This window comes from Chenopodium quinoa, unplaced genomic scaffold (assembly GCF_001683475.1).
Source record: "Chenopodium quinoa cultivar QQ74 unplaced genomic scaffold, ASM168347v1, whole genome shotgun sequence".
Classification (NCBI taxonomy): Eukaryota; Viridiplantae; Streptophyta; class Magnoliopsida; order Caryophyllales; family Amaranthaceae; genus Chenopodium; species Chenopodium quinoa.
The window spans coordinates 1,653-22,266 of NW_018743529.1; the positions used below are offsets into that span (position 1 = coordinate 1,653).

The 20,614-nt window shown below is 34.7% G+C and overlaps 1 protein-coding gene across 1 annotated transcript; it reads right to left on the reverse strand.

Moving 5' to 3' along the window:
- Nucleotides 1–735: 735 nt before the first annotated feature.
- On the reverse strand, nucleotides 736–19,872 carry LOC110740191. The gene is made up of 14 exons (XM_021920668.1): nucleotides 19,398–19,872; nucleotides 17,199–17,325; nucleotides 13,968–14,187; nucleotides 13,780–13,880; nucleotides 8,224–8,345; nucleotides 7,673–7,764; nucleotides 7,407–7,512; nucleotides 5,202–5,356; nucleotides 3,673–3,794; nucleotides 2,686–2,825; nucleotides 2,148–2,245; nucleotides 1,776–2,041; nucleotides 1,289–1,670; nucleotides 736–1,196 (listed from the first exon to the last, which is right to left on the reverse strand). The coding sequence occupies exons 1-14, from the start codon at nucleotides 19,734–19,736 to the stop codon at nucleotides 1,121–1,123; spliced, it is 2,346 nt and encodes a 781-aa protein (XP_021776360.1). The 5' UTR covers nucleotides 19,737–19,872; the 3' UTR covers nucleotides 736–1,120.
- Nucleotides 19,873–20,614: the final 742 nt, after the last annotated feature.

Here is a 20,614-nt window from a genome sequence, read left to right on the forward strand (position 1 = left end):
ATATGGCTACATAGGTTTCACTATTTATATGGTACTTGATGGTTATTGCAATTTATTCAAATAGAAAGAGTATCACGAAGAACATAAGGAGAAATCTCTCTAGGAGCGTGATTTTCCCAACATTATTCTACTCCCAACGGCACTATATAAGTAAGATGGTGAGCTACATAATTTTCATCCCTCTCCACATGAAACCAAGAAATAAAAGAAAAAGAACTTTTAGAAGCAATAATGTCTTCTAAAACACGATCAAGTAGAGAAAGATCAAGAGCACTTGTAGAGTTTGGATACCATGGTCTGGGAATCCAATTCTAATATAACATTGGCCATACCATAGTGCTTTGCTTTCTTAATAACAAAGAGCAGCCCTACATTCCGCTACTGGGGTTCCCACCTAGCTTTCACCCTACGGATAGCAGCAAAAATTATTTCCCCTAAGTTGTTTCGGGCTATTGCACCCATGGAGTTCCAACCGTCTTCACGAGTTGAGGCATCAAGCCATCAACATTTGAGAGAGAGAGAGAGAGAGAGAGAGAGAGAGAGAGAGAGAGAGGGGGGGGGGGAGTCCAGGTACCTCTGCTAGTTGGAGGTTTGGGAGGGGCACTGATTGAGTAAATTATTGACAAATTATTACTAATACTTCATTCTTTTACACTTTCATTGTTCAGACTTCTACACTATTAACATACTCCCACCTGAGACTTAACCATATTGTGATTTTATTCTTGAGAAAGATGTAGTAATCTATGGTGCAATTATACTTCTACACTATTCACGTAGTCCGTAATAACCGAGCACACAGTGATTAATGTTATATTTACACAAGGGAATCAAAAAATTTTATGAGTGTTATACCAGTTACATAAGTTACAATTAGATCAACCACCAGAATCACACAAATTCACCTTGTCACACAGCATAAGGCTGCAAAGAATATTTGTAAAGAAAACATCATGTACGCTTCAGGACATGAATTGTTCATGAAAAGCACCGCGGAAGCGAACAGAAAGCGAAACCAACTCTTTGTTGCTGTACACAAGGACTCTCCTCCATGTTGTCGCTTAGATGGTGCAAATTTGCAACAAGCAGATAAGACATATATCGGTCATATTTACTGAGTTTAAACGATTTGCAAGCCATCACCATTTATTTCCATTTTCCGGGATTTCCACACTCTCTGCAATGCATACTGACATCTGAAGATATAGAACAAAAGTAACCAATAAAATTAAAGAGGAAAATATTAGCAGAAGCTTATTTATACAATAATTGAACAAAATCCTCTTACCGCCAGGGAAGATGATCCAGAAACATATAAGGTGAAATGAGTATCTCCTTAAAATTTTGTCGGTCAGCTATGATTGCTCGATATGGCGGCTCTGATTCTTGAGCTCCCCAACCTTTCAAAAGAGGGATATTAATTCCCCTTTGTCTTCGAATTAAGTGTATAACAAGGCCTGGAAGAAAAAGTTCTGGTGGATCACCAGGTGATCTTCTTACAGATGATGGCACAGCTTCCATAAACCGAGATACTGGATCATCATCAGGATTTTCATCAGGGACAATGATATCAGTTAAATCTTCCAGCAAATCGTTGGCCAAGCACTTGACATTTTCTTTAGCATGAAATTCATCATGCAGGAATGCGTAGTTGCCAAGGTCCGTGTTTGCTGCCATCAGAAGACTAATATGTAAATTCAAACGGAAAAAGAAGAATGGTAAGGGACAGGGAAAAAGCTGCAAACAAAAAGAATTAACGGGGTGGAACACATTACCTTCAGGAAAGATTTTAGAATGAGTTCTGTAAACGTTATCAGTCGTACAGCTTTGAGTAGCATCGCCAGTGATAGCAGCAGCTGTAAGTGGCTTCAATGCCTTCCCATTCTGATACTTGCTCACATAAAGAAACAGCTGTGCCAATTTGGCAATCATAGCTGTATCAGTTGTGCTGCCTTGTGACAATGTAGTTAATGCAGCAGCTCGCAGCCTTAAGATTGAGTTGACAGAAAGAAATGATGAAAATTCACTGTCGTGCACAACACTGCATGAGAGATAAGAAAACTTAATTCATCTTTCTTTGAAGTAACAATGAATACACGGGAGAAACATTAAGTCATAATATTTCATCCTCACTCTTATCAAACTACCTTGTAATGAAGCTTGAGCATGCATCTGCAATAACTGAATCAACACAAGGAAGAGGTCCATATGCATACACATGTAAGTCTCGGAATCGGCCATACAGCTGCATTCATTTCAAAGGATCAAAAAATTTAGCAATCAATTTCTCTTAATAAAGATCTAAAATTGAACAGAAATGAGAGAGGCACTGGCTTCAAATAATAAAGAAAAATCCCAGAGAAATGCAAAAAATTATTGAATCATCAGTTTCAATAAACACAATTATAAATAGACAAAGCCACTGCAGAATTACTCATTGGGAAACAGAATACACAGGCTGCCATCAACACTTTCATTGTAATTTAAACATTGGAAATTGATATCACCGTTATTCTTTTTCCATAATTTGATAGGTTGATAGTTCAGAACATAAAACCAAAATTTTATTTAGAGCTGCTTCTAAAAATGAAGCGATATACTAGATGGATTACTATTGACATGGAGAAAACTGTAATATTCTATAGATAAAAGGAAATACTGAATACTAAAATATTAGTGCGTTACCCTAATACCAAGCAATGCAGCAATAGAACCTCCAAGAGAGTGTCCCACAATTCGAACTGCATAACCATCACACTCACATCCTGCCCCCAGAAGTGATGAAAGATAACCACGAGATTCTATTGCAGAAACTCCACTTGGTCCTTCAACAAATAAATTACTATTAGAGAACACTTTCAAGATTAGGACCAAACTAGAAGCTCAAACAAGGTTAAGATATTATTGTTTCTGAAAGCAGTCATATATCGATCTACAGTGGTCACTGCTTGCAAAACATAAATGGAAATTAATAAATTCTTGGAAAACTCTGAACCTCAACGAAAGATTATAAAATCCTCAAATTGGAAGTTAACTCATACAGAAACGCATTAAAAAAAATAAAAATTGAAGCCACTGCTAGGACTAACAAGGGGCAAAAGAGGGACAAACAAGTAGTGTTCATAACAGCTTATGCCAGGAACGTCTTAAGTTTCCTTGGTCTTTCCTAGTTGCAGGTTATCACTGGTGACTGCCCCATTTCTCTAATTTGGCAGATGGGGTAAAGGAGCAAGAGCTGGCAATCAGAGGAAGTAGGATAGGAGAGAAGATGGAAAGGAAAAAAAAAAAGTCTGGTAGCTAGTTATCAATTTAATAATTTATCACTGATGATTGCCCCAATAATCAATGGATTAGCTAGCATAAGGGAATAAAATAGCGTAAATGGAAGGGTGAGAGGAGAATAAATATGAAAGAAGAGAATTAGCCTGAGTCTTTCAAGGAAACATGAATTATTACGAGAACTTAACATCTAGGTCTACCATGCAATCCAAGGGTCAGGATTTACATGATTCTACAAAATATATTTAACAAAGGTTAACAAGCACAAATAACAATTAACTAGGCACAAAGAAAACATGGAGTACAATTACAATTTTACAAGAATGAAATACATGAAAAAAAAAAGGCAAGCTAAAGAATTCCACCAATCACAGGATGACCTGTATGATTTACCTGAGTAGGCCCCTTCAATATGGTGATAAAGTTCTCTAGCAGCCTCAACTATTCCTGAGTATCCATGATGTGGAAATGATGAAAGAACAGTTTGCCTCATGGTAGAATCAATATACAAGCCACTGTAAGCAAACAGAAATGTAACAAAACAGTCAGCAACATAAATAGCAAAGATCCACTATCATTAGGAGTGATCCAGAAAATTCAGATAGGATGAACATAATATAAATTTGACTTCAGGAAATCCTATAGTTTCCCTGATATTGGATCTTTAATATGTAATACACAACCGTTTTCCATTTTTACATGGTGCACATTGGTGCTCCTAGTATTGCCTTGGCATCCACATACATACTTTGAGCAAACCTTTTATAGCTAAATATTATGATCAAATTTTCTCTCCCATCTCATCCTGCTAACCTCAATCACCCAACAAACTACCACTAACAAAATTCAGAGGAACTTCTAGTGGAGAATGAGCCTAATAAAGAGTTTGCAGTAAATGGGGGTGTGGAAATTCTTCAGTTGCTCTTGGTGGTAGCATAGAGGGCAGGACAAATGGTAGGACAAGCTATTAGTTTGCACCATGATACTGGGATTTTCTCAATCCTCAGTTCATGAATGGAGTACATAGCATGGCAAGGGATTAGGAGATACTACATAGCGGTGAACAATGTGATCTTATGATCACCACTACACAGAATTCTTCCATACTTTCGTTCTTCATCTGAATCCAAATGTAGCTGAAACAAAAGATGCAATAAGAAAGATTACGGTGCTTGCTTTATGAATCATCCAAGTGTTCTGTTGTGAGAGAAGTCTCCTTACATATATTCTCAGTTGTAAGATATAGACAAGTCAAGAACTAGTATTATATTAAGTGACTAGAGAATGTTCAAGGACTTAATATCCTTAAGAGTTTTAAAATATTTAGTTTCTTGAGTCCTAATTTGTAGGCTCAATTAATCACTACTCCATACTTGGTCCCCACTTCACTTCCACTTCTGTAAATTAAGACTATTAAGATTACAGCCAAAACTGCAATCTTAAAAACTGCTTCTAACTCCTTAATGAAATCTCTCCTATCAATTACAACAGCAAACAAGTGCTTAAAAAAACTCTTTTTCTAAGCCCACTTCACTTACGTGTTCCCAATAACATAATTATACACTCCTGTCCTTCAAGAATAAATTTCTATAATGAATATCTACAGGAGTACAGGGATGACACTTCTTATTCAAAATATCTGTAAAAAAAACCCTCTTTCTAGTCTGTAAATCACAGCCATATCATAGATGGTCTTCTTCACAAGTTCACAACCCTGCACATTCCCAAAAGTCACCTCACTCAAACATTTAAGTTTCACTCAACAAATTGACTATATATTCCCTTCAGGAATGTCTCAAAATCTGACCATAATCTAAAAGTGTGGGTATTACACTATTACATAATTGTTTCATGCTTTGTTTACCTTGTCTAGATCCAAATTTAACTGAAAAAGATGCAATAAGAAGAAACAAGGAACTTGCTTTATTAATCCATCTAAGTCTTCTGTTGTGAGGGAGGTCTCCCTGCAAAGGCCATCAGTAATCAGATCTTCTGGTGTCTCTGTACCTCGTACTGCTATCACTACAGTCCTTATATCATGCAAAACTACAATGAAGTATGCAGCCTGGCACTTTCCCTGTTCAAAATAACAAAAATTGTCACCAACAATAATTAAAATCAAGGACCATAACACATGTATAGAGAAAAAAATAAATATAAGTACAAGGCATGGCAATCATGAAACATTATCATAAAAGTAAAATTACATGATGCTTTATAAGATATATGTGCAATAAGATAATAACCAAAGAATTTCAGAATGACAAAGCAGTTTCAAAATAAGGGCATTGACATGGGCTAATAATTCATTAGCTCTTAACAGAGAATATTCTTAAGGGTTCTGCACGTTCCTTAATCCCACGCCGGAAAACTCCAACTACAGCACCATATGGCAAGTTCAGACTACAAGAAGATTATAGTGAAGAAAATAATCAAACCTTGTCAAACATCAGGTGTAATTTTGGTTGACCATATCTATTACCAGATATAAAGACCCCAAGACAAATTACTGCTTGTGACTGCATACCCTTATATTAAATTTATATAGATACCGGCGGCTGAAACATAAAAATCTCAGGTACTTCCACCCTCTGTGCAGAACTTTCCGGCCTCATCTCATCATGTTAATCCCCCTGTTTAATCGTATTAACTTGCCTGCATAGGCTCTTTAATGCCAATTGTTACAATTCTATGCTCCATCTTACTGATTCCAATACTAAAAAGCCCCACAATTTAGTCAGTGCTTCTACTAAATTCTAGCTAATGTAAACAAGACTATTCCCCAACAACAACATTTACAACAACAACAACAAAGCCTTACTTCCGAAATGATTTGGGATAGGCTAACATGAATCGCCATAAGGAATCATATGCAACAAATTTCGATTCATGTTCATAAGATGTGACTAAGTTTTACGCTGGCCGAATCATACGCAAAAATAGAACAAATAAGGGAAATGATAAAATGATTGTGGATAAAAAAGAATGAGAAAACCATCAGTCTTTGTGAACCGAGGAGAAGGAGAGCTAGAGGAAGTGAATGACCTCATTAAGGAAGTGTACGGTCTTGTTTGAGGAAGTGATTTTATGACAAATTTGATTGGGAAGTCCAATGGCAATAAGAAGGAGATTCATTAGCTCGTTATTTTATATGAATCGAGGGATAAGCTTATCGTTGAAAGGGAAACAGCCTGGATCACCAGCTACGGCCCCTAAATGATTGCTCAGTGATAAAGCAGGTAGGGTGCTTCTTTGGCGACCGTGAAGTCACCAGAAACAAGCACATATAAAGTGAAAACCTAAAAGGAAGGTATAAAATATAATTTCAAAGAATTTGATGAAAGAGTAGGGGATAATAATCTATTAAACACTCTTTTTAAGACTTGGACGAAACTATTAATTTTTTAAAAGGTATAAATGTAGCTACATAGCAGAAGTATATTTAAAGTAACCAAATATGGCAGTATTGTAGCACAAAACAATTTATAACTGACAAGAATAACAGAAAGATTGAAGGATTGTTTTTGCTATTCTTGAAAATAAATATTGGCAGCACAACTCGTGATGTTTGAGAGGTTAAGGCCTAAACAAGTTAGACCTAAACCTCTCATGGTTATACACTTAAAAAGACAAGGTGATCCAATCAACTATAACAAATAAAAATTCAAATAATCCTTAATCAATCTCTAAATTCTCTAACCAAATGCACATGTTGTAGGAACAGAACCACTTAACACTATACTATTACAGCCACTAACACTATATTGTTACAATCACCCTCTATGGCTAATGCATCAAAATGTATATCCAAGGGTAACATGAAAAGCACTGAAGACATGTAAATAAAGTATCTCCTTTAAAAAAAATATATAAACATCACATGCAGTGTGACCTCATAATTCATATTCTCAGTCTTTTCAAGATAGACTTTTTAAGTAATATAGAAAATCCGTCCAGAGTTCTATAAGCAAATTGGCCATCTATCCAATACGCTTAAAGTCAAAGCCATTCAAGGTATAAATTTAAAGTTGAGGCAACTTGCTAAGAATACATCAAGCCACATACACCTCAATGAAAACTTTCCCATCATCAAAAAGGTATGAATTGACATAATATGTAGAAGTAACCTGATTTACACGGCCACGTCGAAGAGACTCTAGAGGCAAATTAACATAATTAAGAAAGGCTGCGGCATGGCCTCTCCACCAATTATCCCCTTCTAGCACAGGCCGCCTAATCTTAAAAAAGGAACTTAGGATTAGTAAAAGTACATAAAAGCACAGTCGCACAGATTTCATCAAACAAAAAATATATAGCAAAATAAGAGATCAAACATCATACTGAAACAAATAAAGAACAATTTTATCAAGCAAGGTACCCGGTAGACTAAGACCTGTTACGACTCCATGCTGTAAAAACTCCTTGCCTGCGTAGCCATGCACAGGGAAATAAAATGGGATTTCTTCCAACATCTAGCAATGGACCCTGCATAAGAAAAACAACAAAACTTAAAATCATCAAGATAAACAGAGGAAACTACTATCTCTGATTAACATTGATCTAAGCACTGACTATTTGCACGTACATAAAAGACAAAGGAAGTGCCTAAAAAGGTGGGTGGGTGTAAGAGAAAGATATGTAACTTAAGAGATAGTGTGTAAATATAGTGTGTAAAACAATTGAGCGTGTAAGAAATATGTGGATAAAGTAAGATAAGAGTGAATGAAAATGGGTAAATGTTGTGGAATGTAGGATTGTAGGCTTAAAGGGGTCAGATGGTAAATGGGATACGCCACAAAGCAACATGTGAAGAACATCTAGAAACTGACCAAAATGGCAGATGTTAAGATCATTGAGGAATGGAGGTAGTATATATCAAGGAATTTTCATCATAAAAAAGTCAAGTTAACAGAGGAAACTGAAAACAAAATTATCATTGCATACCGTGTAAGCAGCTTCAGCAAAGGGGTGAAATGAAGTTGCCTCCTGAATTTCATCATCAGGAGCATCAACAGAATTTGCGTCTAATTGAGGATATTCATTACGCATCTGCAATAGAGCCAGACCTGCAATGTACCTAACTTACACATCAGGAAAAGTGTTGAAACAAACAAAGAAAAGCACCTTGTGAGGATAAGTATTGGAAGAAAAGTAGTGGATTATGGTTTTGAAAACCAACATATTTAACACTTGACTTACCCAGAAAAGATTACATTACAGAGAGATGTAAATCAAGACTACCAAATCCAATTCAGAAGTTCCAAAACACAGTGAGCAATGTGCAAGGGTGAGAGTGGGTAACAATGATGAGTATCCAAGCCACTGGAAGGGCTGGTGGCATGGTTGTTGAAATGGCTATTCATATCTTAGAACACTAGAATTCTACAATCCCAAAAATATGTTATTAATAGTAAATCTTAATTCTAAGAAGCATCTCAAAATTGTAGGATCTTAGAAAACTATCAAGACTAACATGTGAAGTGTTGCATATTTAATATGATTCTAAAGTTTAACAACTTGTTCCTACAATAACAGCTTGAAATGATAAAATCATTCTTACATGTTATCGTTGACTAATTAGTTTCAGGAGGTACATATGATTGTATATGTTTACAAAATAGATAAATAAATAAATATAAATAATAAATGAAATTAAAACATCTTCAAATATGAATAATTATTAGTATATTGGGATTAAAAACAGCCCTATCAATCCCAAGTAAAATCCCAATTCTAATAACTTTGGTTGACAGAATTAAACAAAATACACAGAAGCATATTTACAAAATAAATGTAGAGAACTGCAATAATTTTTTCCCATAATTAATTCAATTTTCAAGTTCAGTTTATACTCTTTATAGGGACTTAACATACTTTTCATTGTCACAATGGGATCCACACTATTCCAATTGAACCCAATGACGTGTCTATTTTATAATATATACTTCCTCCATTTCACAAGATCAGAACGCTTGAGATAGGTACACTATTTAATGCAAGAAGAGAAAGAGGGCAAAAAGTTAAAAGTAAATTGTACTCCCTCCGTTTTTATTATTTTTTAAATTTGCATCACTTGCAAATGCACAGAGTTTTAGGAGAGTGAATTTGTTATAATATAGAAATGTGAGTGGATGAATAATTTATCATAGTAAAAGTAATGTGGGGACCATGAAAGTGAAAGTATGTGAGAGAAAGTAGTGGGGACCATGAGAGAGAAATAATAAATTAATTTAAGTGGGGTTTAAAGTAGGTAAGAGAAATAATAAAATATAGTACAAAGTTACTATATATATTGAAGTGATGCAATAAAAAAAAAAACACCAATTTAAGGCAAGTGATGCAAATAAAAAAAAACGGAGGGAGTATATTTAAAAAAACGATAGATATGATGGGAGAGAGAAAGAGTGGGCCAAGTATGAATAAATAGGTGTAGAGGTTGTAAAAGTTGTTAAAAAAAAAAAAAAGTGTTGCAATTATTTTGAAACATCCCAAATAGGCAAGGGTTGCAATATTAGTGAAAACAGAGGAAGTGTACAATTAACCCCAGTTCTTAGCTATTCACTAGCATATTGCTCTCCGAAGCAATAATAATCTCTCTTTTAGTGTGAATTGGACATCTATGAGTTTTATAGAAATTTGGAGGATTTAGAATAAGCCAGCTGACCAATTCCAAATTCTTCTAACGCACTAGTTTTGCAACAAATGATTTTTTGCCTTAAATGCGCACCCAACCGTGCAAGCAATGTTTCATGAATGATTATTTTCCCTTGTTTTTCAATTTTTTTTTTTTCCTTTTTTCATTGCACTATAAATTATCTCTTGTAAAGCTTGATTAAAAAGTACTTGGACAAATTATTATATTTAATATTTGCCTTAGAACACCAAGTTTTCCTCTAATAGCATCAGTATTGTTGTTAATCTCACTATTTACTTATTTATTTCTATGGTTAATAGTCCCTCCGTATACAAAGCCTCATTTCCTTTTTGGGTAAATCAAAATACAATGCCTCTTTCTATTTAAAAGTTGTATTTTTTGACATTATTACCCTCTTTTTGATAAGTTGTCATTTTTTTCCTTAACTTTTTTGTACTTTTAACATCAATTTCCAACACTTTCTCTCTCTATCTCTTCAATTATTCCCAATCACTTTTTCATCCCTCTATCTCTCTCTAACCCCACATGCACATATGTACTTTTAATCATTAGTTTTAAAGAATTTACAACTTTCTTAATTCCCGCGCAAAAACCAAAAGAGGCTTTGTATAAAGGGACGGAGGGAGTAATGTTTTTCTCATTACGTCTTATTTTTAAATTTCATTCATAAGTGTGAGTTGTAAGTGAAGCCCTAATATGATTGACACCTAATTTATTACTTTAAATTCCCCAATGAATGACCTTATTTAATTAACCCATTAAATTTTATTATGCTTTTGACAATACTAGCATATGAATAAGGAGTATTGTCATTATTCCATAGTCTTAACCACGATGGAAGTTGGGTTTTGGCATATATAATTATTTCAACTAAGGATTGAATCCTACATGAGAGAAGGTAAAAGCCGTAAAACAAATTATAAGGAAACTAGAGTATTGAGTTTGATATCTTATTTTACATGATTCCACATGATTAGGTTTGAATTGATTGATGATTAAAAAAAATCATTGATACTTGGTTGAGATTAATGGTAATAAAGGGAATACTTTTCCTTATGGTTTGATTATTAATTAAACTGGGGATAGAAATTATTTTTTTGCACTAATTATATAGGTGGTAATGCTCAACCTTAGTTGAATTTAATTATTTAACTCAATAAATTAGATTTAATTGCAATGGTTATTAATTGATACACTCATCCTTTTTGTTGACTATAAATTTAGTGTTGATTGAAGTCATTTAGCTAGATTAATTTGTTAGCCTCTTGTGATTCAGCCTTGCTTTCCCATCTACATAATAGGTGGTCCAATTAGTTTATTTTTGTTAGGTAAGCTACATGCCTATCAAATTTTTGTTAGGTAAGCTACATGCCTATCAAATTCTAACTTGAATTGGGTCAGCAAGTCAAGTCAAGTTGATTGGTTACTTTTGAACACTCCTACCATTGATGTATGACATGAGCAAAACGGATGTCAAGTCCTGTTTGATCTGTTCGATTTTATTAGGTCTGCTTCAAGAATTTGCCTTGGTTATCATTGGTCATCTTTCTCACCGGTCCTCAAACCTCCCAATTAAAGATTATTTTCCAAATACATCTCTTTGCTTTTTCCATTGTACAAACTCCTTGATATGCTGACATAGCCATACATGGCTAATGGTACTATCCCTCATGAATATTCATCCCAACAAATTCACAAGGTGAAGATGTTTCTGGGATGCTCCATTTCTTTACAGTTTTGTAGAAGATGTGTTCTGGAAGGTGGGGTAACCTTCATAACCTCACTACCACACTATCCCTTGTGGAGGTCATGATGATGCCACCAAGAAGTCTAATGCAGTTTTTATAAGTCAAACTTATGTAAGGATGTTTTATGCATACATCAAATCAAATCTTGCAATTGTGTGCAAAGGATAGGAAACGACACTAGGAGAAATGTAATGTCCCTAAACAAGTGTATGAGGTGATAATTTCATGGGATCGTTCAATTTTGTGTGGAACAATTACATCTTGGTAACCATAGACTCTATCTCCAAAAAGGTTAAAGGCCATCGCGACCCTGACGACGCTCATGTAGTGAGTAAATTTTCCAGAATACCATTTTCCCAGGTTTGTAGTAACACGAGTATTAAATTATTAATCAGGTCAGCATTTCTTAGAAAACCGGTTTAAGTCAATGTCATATGGAGTATATCATTAACTAGGGTTTTAAATCACCCAAAAATATTAACACTTTATTTTAAGGAAATTTTGTATTTTATCACCCACTATATACACATATTTTGAAATTACTACCCAAAAAAAATTTTACTTTGAATTACCACCCATTAAATAAATATTTAAATCACCACCTTTTGCCACTTTCCGGTCATTTTTCCAGCTGTGGGGCCCACTTTTTTTATTTCCCTCTTCTTTTGCTTCTATTCTCTAGATTTCCCTCTCTTGCTATTCTATCCCTACTCTACTCTACTCTTCCTCCATTTAATGATAACCAGGTCAAAGAGTCACATAGATATGCCCAATACCTCTACCCAGTATGAGGATCGGTATCCTTACTTTGAGAAAGAAGGGCAATCTGTTAGAAAGTAAAAGCTCCTTGATTGATTTCGGAAGGGGTGCGAAAGAGGGAAAAAAACGGATCAAAGAGTAGACAGGCCATTTATGATTCTCCATCTTTTGGGAAGAGAGTTTCTGTTTCATGCTAAAGAAAATCTCTTCTCCAACCTGTCGTCGCCTAATTCAGAAGGTCAGGCCGACTAGCCGTAGGTACTTCGCGGCGTATAGAAACAAAACGAACCACTTCTATTTCTTCATCTTCCAAGAGTTCCAACATTAATTCATTGTCAATTGTTCAACCACTCCACCATTAATGAAACCAAACCCTAAATTTTTTTTTCTCTCATCAGCGACATCTAACTGCAATGTACTTGTAATATCTGGAAAAGGGGAAGAGGAAGGACAAGTCACCATCTTTTGTAGTTGAGAGGAGACCAGAAGTTGCCAAGTTGGGTATCTTTGCTGACATTGCGTTAAACATCAAAGCTGACAGAGGTAAGCAATTTTGAAATTATACCAGAAACCTTAATTTCATAATACCCCCAATTTAATTGTACCAGGACCCTAATTTCAGAAAACCCTCAAATTATTTCTACCAAGAACCCTAATTCCAAAAACCCCAATTTAATTATACTAGGAACCATAATTTCATAAAACCCCCGTATTAATTGTACCAAAAACCCTAATTTCATAAAACCCCTGAATTAATTGTACCAGGAACCCTAATTTCACAAAGAATTGAGCTTACCTGATTGTGACTTCAGTGTTTGCACTTGTGTGGAAGAATTCTTCAACTTAAAGCTTGCAAAATTTCTGAAATTTTGAAGGTAATTGATTTCGAAATTGTGGAGGAGCTTGAAGAGTAGTTTTATAGAACAAAATCGAGGGCAAAAAATTGAAATAGGGTCAAACTAGCCGTTATGTGGGCCCCACAGCTGGAAATATGACCGGAAAGAGGAAAAAGGTGGTTATTTAATTTAATGGGTGGTAATTTAAATTTTTTTTTTTTTTTGGGTTGGTAATTTCAAAATGTGTGTATTTGATGGGTGGTAAAATACAAAATTTCCTTATTTTAAATCCTTGCGACATTTAAATCACTTTGGCAACTTCCCAACAACACAAGCTCCAGTATCCCTATTTGTACCAAACAATGACACCATACCATGTACCAAAGCTCTAAACATAAAAATAAAATAAAATAATAAAGAGGATGAATTTCTTCAAACAATAGAACATAATAGGAAGTTTGTACAATGAAAAAAAAATAAAAAAAATAAAAACCCCACAAACCTGCCAAGAATTCTAAGTGTCCCGTGCCAGAGGCACGATAGGTGACAAGATCACCTAACAATTGTGCCACTGAGTTTACTTCATCCTCCTCCATGTTTTTCCTGAAAAAAAAAAAAAATCAGTCAAAAAGGTTAAACTTACTATCATAATAAAAATTTAAATGGAAAACCAACTACAAAGTGGCTTACAAGTATTTTACACGGCCCAGACAGCATAAAGCCTCACGAATACCGTGGTCAAATACCTCATGATAATGAGCTTTCCAAGCAGTATCTTGCATGTCATAAAACGATCTCCATCTTAGGACATCAGAGCTGGCAAAACACTGCAGCATTGCTACGAAACATGCCATTATCAGAAATACAATCAACAGATGATTCCTCCACCATCCATCACTTGAAAGTGAGACTGCATTACAGGCATGTCCAAGGTAAGGCCTAGTCCGAACACTCTGAAGTACAAAGAAAGGGGAAAAATGCCAATACTAGAAATAACAAATAGGAAAATGAGAAGCTGCAGTTTACAAAGCTGCTTACATCATGATATGACAACACTACAAGTACCTCCAAAGTGACAAAAGCATGAAAAAAAACGCGGTCGCGGTTGCGTTAGCGGTAACGGTCGCGTTGTCACGGAAACAGCTTGTAATGGTTAAATAGAACGGATTGCAGATTTCGCAGCGTGAATTTTTTTTAAAAAAATCACACAATTAGAATTTTTAGCTTGTTAATTCACGTGCTTTGTATTTATCCATATTATGCCCAAAACTATTACAAACATTAAATTTCAATTCGGAGTAGAAAGGCCCCAGAGGCCCAGACTATTTAAAAAAAAAAGGGGGTAAAGAGGGGTAGCTAAAAGGTCACAACTCACCATAAAGGTAAAATAAATAAAAGGGTAAAAAAGGTGATGGAACAAAGCTGTCACAACTGCAGTAAAAATGTTGAAAAAAGACAAAAAAGTGGAGCAGCATGTGACTCTTTGACTCAACTTTTTTATTTACTTTTTCATAAATTGTACTTCCTTTCTTCAACTTCCTTTCTTTTTCAACAACCCCCGCTCCCCCGCTCCTCACTTCTCTTCTTTCTCCATAGCCATGTTAGCACTGATACGAAGAAATAGAAGGCTGTTTCAGCATGCCCAAAAGGATTACTCGCAAATGTAATGGTTTCAGAACGGCGTTCTACCGTTACAGAACGGCCAACTCGCCAATTTGGGTGTGAATTTCAACTCGGTGTTATATAACGGCCTTTTTGGGAACGGCAAGTCTGAAATCCGTTACAAAGCGGGTGTTACATAATGGAACGGCCGAGTTTTTTTCCATGGATAAAAGAAAGATATCAAAGATCCAATTAGAAAGATGTCACCCATAAAGGAAAACTAGTACAGAATAACAGGAGCCATTAACAAGAAAAAACAAGAAATTAATCATAACCCAACCAATGTTTTACTATTGTCCTCTCTGTTGTTTGTTACTGGATAAACTGCAATTAAACTATGAAAACATAATGTTTATTCGAAGTCACATAAGTCAATCAGTACATTCAACATAATCCCTTGATCCTTTCTACTCTAGTTTTGAAATCCTGACATCCTATGGGCATGGCAAGAATTCCCTAGTTACATGGACATCAAAAACCACAGATTGCCTAATTTGAGCACTAAAAGGTTTACCATCACATAAACATTCTCCAATGAGCTAGTACACGAGACAATCCAGAATGATAAAATAATTATTGATTTATTGCTTTCGGTTTTGCATTTCTACATATTTCATTATATCAAAACTGATCAACAGTTTCCCACTATTTTTCAAAGTTTCAATTACCTGATTTGCATTACAATGGAAACATATTTCATTACTTTTTTCTTAAATTTTGTGGCATTGCACAGTTTGTCAATTTTACTTTTAGTATTCAGTTAGAGCATGTGACAAGAAATTTTTAAATCAAGCAGTTAATACTGCAGTCAGGGATAGGAGCCTAGGAGGTTTCTTGCCAACAATGTCTCAAAAATGATAAGTAATATTAGCCTATCAGATACAATTTCAATGCTTTCCAAGATTATGGCTATAGATGGTTATTTTTCAAGTGCCCCCTTCACAAAAAGTACTTACTGGGTATTCAAAAAACCCCTGCCGCCCCTAAACCTGTCCCTTTATCTACCTTTATAAATACCTGACATATTCCTTTTATACCCAAAAATCTTTCACTGTCTTTATAAAAGATAAATGCACAAGAGTTTGCCCAGCCCCGTCATCTTGTTCAGCAAATTACATCTTGAAATCGCTAAATTTTATGTTTTTGTAGGAGTTTTAACCTTGCCCGAATCAAAAAATTTGCTTGAAGAAGAGTCTTGTTGAGAAATTACAAATCCTTCCCTATTATTGCTAGGAGGTTTCTTGCCAACAATGTCTCAAAAATGACAAGTAATATTAGCCTATCAGATACAATTTCAATGCTTTCCAAGATTATGGCTATAGATGGTTATTTTTCAAGTGCCCCCTTCACAAAAAGTACTTACTGGGTATTCAAAAAACCCCTGCCGCCCCTAAACCTGTCCCTTTATCTACCTTTATAAATACCTGACATATTCCTTTTATACCCAAAAATCTTTCACTGTCTTTATAAAAGATAAATGCACAAGAGTTTGCCCAGCCCCGTCATCTTGTTCAGCAAATTACATCTTGAAATCGCTAAATTTTATGTTTTTGTAGGAGTTTTAACCTTGCCCGAATCAAAAAATTTGCTTGAAGAAGAGTCTTGTTGAGAAATTACAAATCCTTCCCTATTATTGCTCTTGCTAAATTTCACCATGTTCAGATTAACTTTGAGAAGAATCACAGCTAATTTCTATATGCCATCATCGCAGTCTAAAACTTTACTTTTCCAAAGTAGTCTAAGGCCTTGTTTAGTTCAACTTATTTTTACTTACTTCAGAAAAAATAAGTTCAGATCAGATCAGAAAAAATAAGTTCAGATCAGATCAGAAAAAATAAGTTCAGATCAGATCAGAAAAAATAAGTTCAGATCAGAACATCGTTTTATGTGCGGTTTTTTATCGGTTAATTTCGTAATGAAAAAAACTGTGAAAATTACATATTAATAAACTACACATTATTACGAATCTAACAAGATCCCACTTGATATATTTTTTCCTTATAGATTATCGTACACTTAAGGTCAAAGTTTGGTCAAATCAGACAATCAGATCAGATCAGACCAGACCAGACCAGATCAGATTAGATTAGATTAGATCAGACCAGATCAGTAAAAATAAGGTGAACCAAACAAGGCCTAAACTTCTTAAAATCACCGAAGTTATGATATTTTATTAGCAAGGAAGCTAAACAAACCTCAATTTGAAGTGAGTAAATAGAGAGTGTATTTATTAAATAATTAGACAACATAACATCTTACCTATAGCACAGTCATTTGATGATATATTACTTCCCACCACAAACATGATGTAAATTGCTAGTAAGAATTGCACCACAGTAACAACTGTTGCAAACCTTGTCCACCAAAGCCAGCTTTTGTATCTTAACTGTAAAACATATGATAGCAATATAAATTTTGTGTCAAGGTATGTAATAGCGAAACATAATAACTGTATAGGACATAAACCATACCAATTCAACAAATATACATTCAAAATCTAGAACGCAAAGAATATGCCGTCAACAGGCAGGAAATTTCAAAGATTTAAGTTTTACCCCAACAAAAAAGTCAAAAATAACCTCTTTATGAGCCTAATAATTTTATTGTAACCTCACATGTCATGACTGGATAATCAGAGATTGGTGAAAGAAACTAGTTTATAAATTTCCAAGAAGATTCAAAGTAGCTCATCACAGAGTAATGCAAAATATTAGCACCTTAATTTTCATTCATTCTAACAAGTTGCACAGCTTCTCAGGGGTGTGCTTCTAATAGACTTGAGACCCTTTAGCAGATAGCTTTTTTTGCTTAATTTTTTTATGTAGGAAAACAAGCATGTTTTTAGCAGGTTAGTTTGTTAGGGTAGACAAGTGTCTTGAGGGGCAGGGGAAATAATAATAAAAAAATAGTAATAATAAACTTTGCTTCACAATCGCCCTAAATAAATCAAGAATTTCATAACAGACTCATGAGTTTTACCAATTACCCATGTTAATCATATAGCACAATCATCGAAATATAAATGTTGTTAATTAAACGAAACAAAAGGTACTTGCATATGCCCAAAACAAAGGTCCATTCTGATGAACCCAAAAGTTAGTCTTTTTCAAAATAGAATATTCCCCAAAAACAACACAAAAAAAATAAAAAATAAAAAATAAAAAAATAAAAAATAAACAGAGCAATTGGGAAGAACCAGTATGATTTCAGATTCACAATATAACACAGTAAAAATCAATAAAGTTGCAGTATTATATTTCTAAATGGGACCTCAAGCAAAGAGACCTAGAGTCCTAAAGGCCCAAGTCTCATAAATGGCTAAAGCAATAGACACAAATGACATATGCAGCCGTTTAGCCCAAGCCATTAGTCCTCTTTTCCTTAAAATTGTTTTAGTGGTAAATATCCAAAATCGATTTATCCAAAGAAGTGTTTAAGAAAAGCTACAGTATAATTTATATCGCCTAAGAGATTCCATATTCTGAAATTGTATAAGCATTAAGTAAAACAAGAAAACTTTTCTACATGTATATGAAGTGCACGAAGAACAATTTGATAGGTGAATGGATCCCTCATCAAACAGACAGGCAAAGACCTAAGTGTACCTTTAAATTTTCTAAGAGCTAGTCAGCATATCTTTCTCTTAAAGCTCTTGAGGCACTTTATATCAGTCATAAAGCACCAATACCATGAACTAACTCCCAATAGCAAAAGATTTGACATATTGTACTCCCAAAAGTATCATCACTAAGGTTACACTCTAGGTAATCAATGCTCTACCTAAGTTGTACTCCATCCCATCCTCTTTTATTCAAAAGAAATCCCTCGAAAGTTCTACATTCTAGCTAGTCAATGTCAAACAAAACCAAACTTGTTCATGAACAACATAAACCATTGCACATATCCTTGGATTCTTCGTTGAGTTATATGCTAAGCAACATTACACAAATATAGGGCACTCAGCTCCTTCATTTTTCATAAATATAACTCAAACACAGTCATCAAAAATCCTCTTACTACCTAAGCAGTCCAACCTGTTTAATAGTGAAACTACCATCAACAAGACATACACTTAAATATGAATAATTCTCTTCAGCACCACAATTGTATCCACAAATACTATCCCACAAACACCGTGCACACTTGCATAGTTACATAGCCACAATGGTGAAAATGTTTTCGCTTTCCGACATGGGCAAAGAAGTCACAAACATTCCACAATATTCCATATCATCTTAACAACCAAAATACCAAACAATTTATTTTCCTTGACAAAAACTGAAACAATCATAATATAAAACAGCTATACTCACTACTATCAAACCCACTAATTCATTCCTCAAAGCATAATCACAAGACATGACATCCACATTACCAATACACAAACTAAACAACAATAATAAAGAAAACAAAACCCCAAATAAAATTTTCAAATGCGGTAACAATTTCGCACCATACCCGTCTTTGAACACGAGAAAGATTATCGGAAACAACCGAAGCATCCGGAGAAGAACCCAGAACAGCAATGGCAGCAGCTTGCTGTTCAATTGCGCAGCGTATCATAGCCATCACACGAACCCCAGCTGCAGCCATAACCAAGAAAAAGGGCAGCAACTGGCTACGACTGCAAGACTGGCTATGCCCACAAAAGAAGAGTGACCCACCAATGGCGATCACAGCAACATTGCTGATTCCAAGTACTATGCTCGTCCATCTCAGATTCTTCACCAATTTCTTTGATGATGTACTCATTTTTGCCCGATTTCTTTCTCCTACCCTTTTGAGGCGTTTTCTCATTGCGTGAAATCGTACAAGTATTGCTGGTACATTGATGGGAAATTATGGAAATCGATCATTGTTGAATTTTCCTCTTATCCCACGCAAACGAAAAACAATGGTTCAATTTTCTTGTATTTTTAATTTCTAAATGCAATACAAAATAACCTAAATGCAGAAATAAATTAATGATAATAATAGAATAAAAAGACTGAAATACCCTTTTTCAAAATAAAAAGACAAAAAAATGACTTGCTATTTCACGTTCATTGGCCCTCTTTTTTCAGTTTGTTTTTCAATTTAATTCAATTCATTTCATCCTCAATTTCTACCTCTTGAATCCTTAATCCCTCAAAATACTTCAATTTGAGCCCTAGAGACAAAGAAATTGTTCACCATTCATAAATCATCCGGTCTAAGGTTTGTTTATTGTTTAATTTATTCATAATTTGCTGTAATTTAATCTTTAATTGTTGTATAAATGGTTATAAGTTGATTTTGAAAAAATTTCGATCGTACACTTGTGCCCAAATTGACGAAGCTTGTGACTATTCTTTCTGAGTTGTAATTTTTCATATGAAGTGGCTTGATTTTTTATTTTCATTTGGGTATTAATGAAATTATTAATATTGGAAGAACCCAATTGAAATTAGTTTGATAGATTGAAATTTATTGAAAGAATTGGGGAATTTGGGATTGTAAAGTATAAGAATTTTGCCCAGATTATCATAAGTTGAATATGTATTGTAGCTTTGACCCTTGTGTTGATAATTCAATAATGATTAGAATTTTAGATGTTGAACTTGAGTGGGGTGAGGTTTGCTCTAAGATAGGCTGCTTTGTAACCTTACCAAAGTTCTTGAGGTTTTAGCAAACATAAAGCCCATGTAACCACATTG

Excerpts from the sequence above, each read along its gene's own strand:
- LOC110740191 (XM_021920668.1), bottom strand. The coding sequence starts at position 19,736 with ATGAGAAAACGCCTCAAAAGGGTAGGAGAAAGAAATCGGGCAAAAATG. Across the intron at positions 3,795-5,201 it reads GACTTAGATGGATTAATAAA|TGGCTTGTATATTGATTCTA; the intron begins GCAAGTTCCTTG and ends GTTTGCTTACAG. Across the intron at positions 2,246-2,685 it reads CTGCATTGCTTGGTATTAGG|CTGTATGGCCGATTCCGAGA; the intron begins GTAACGCACTAA and ends AAATGAATGCAG.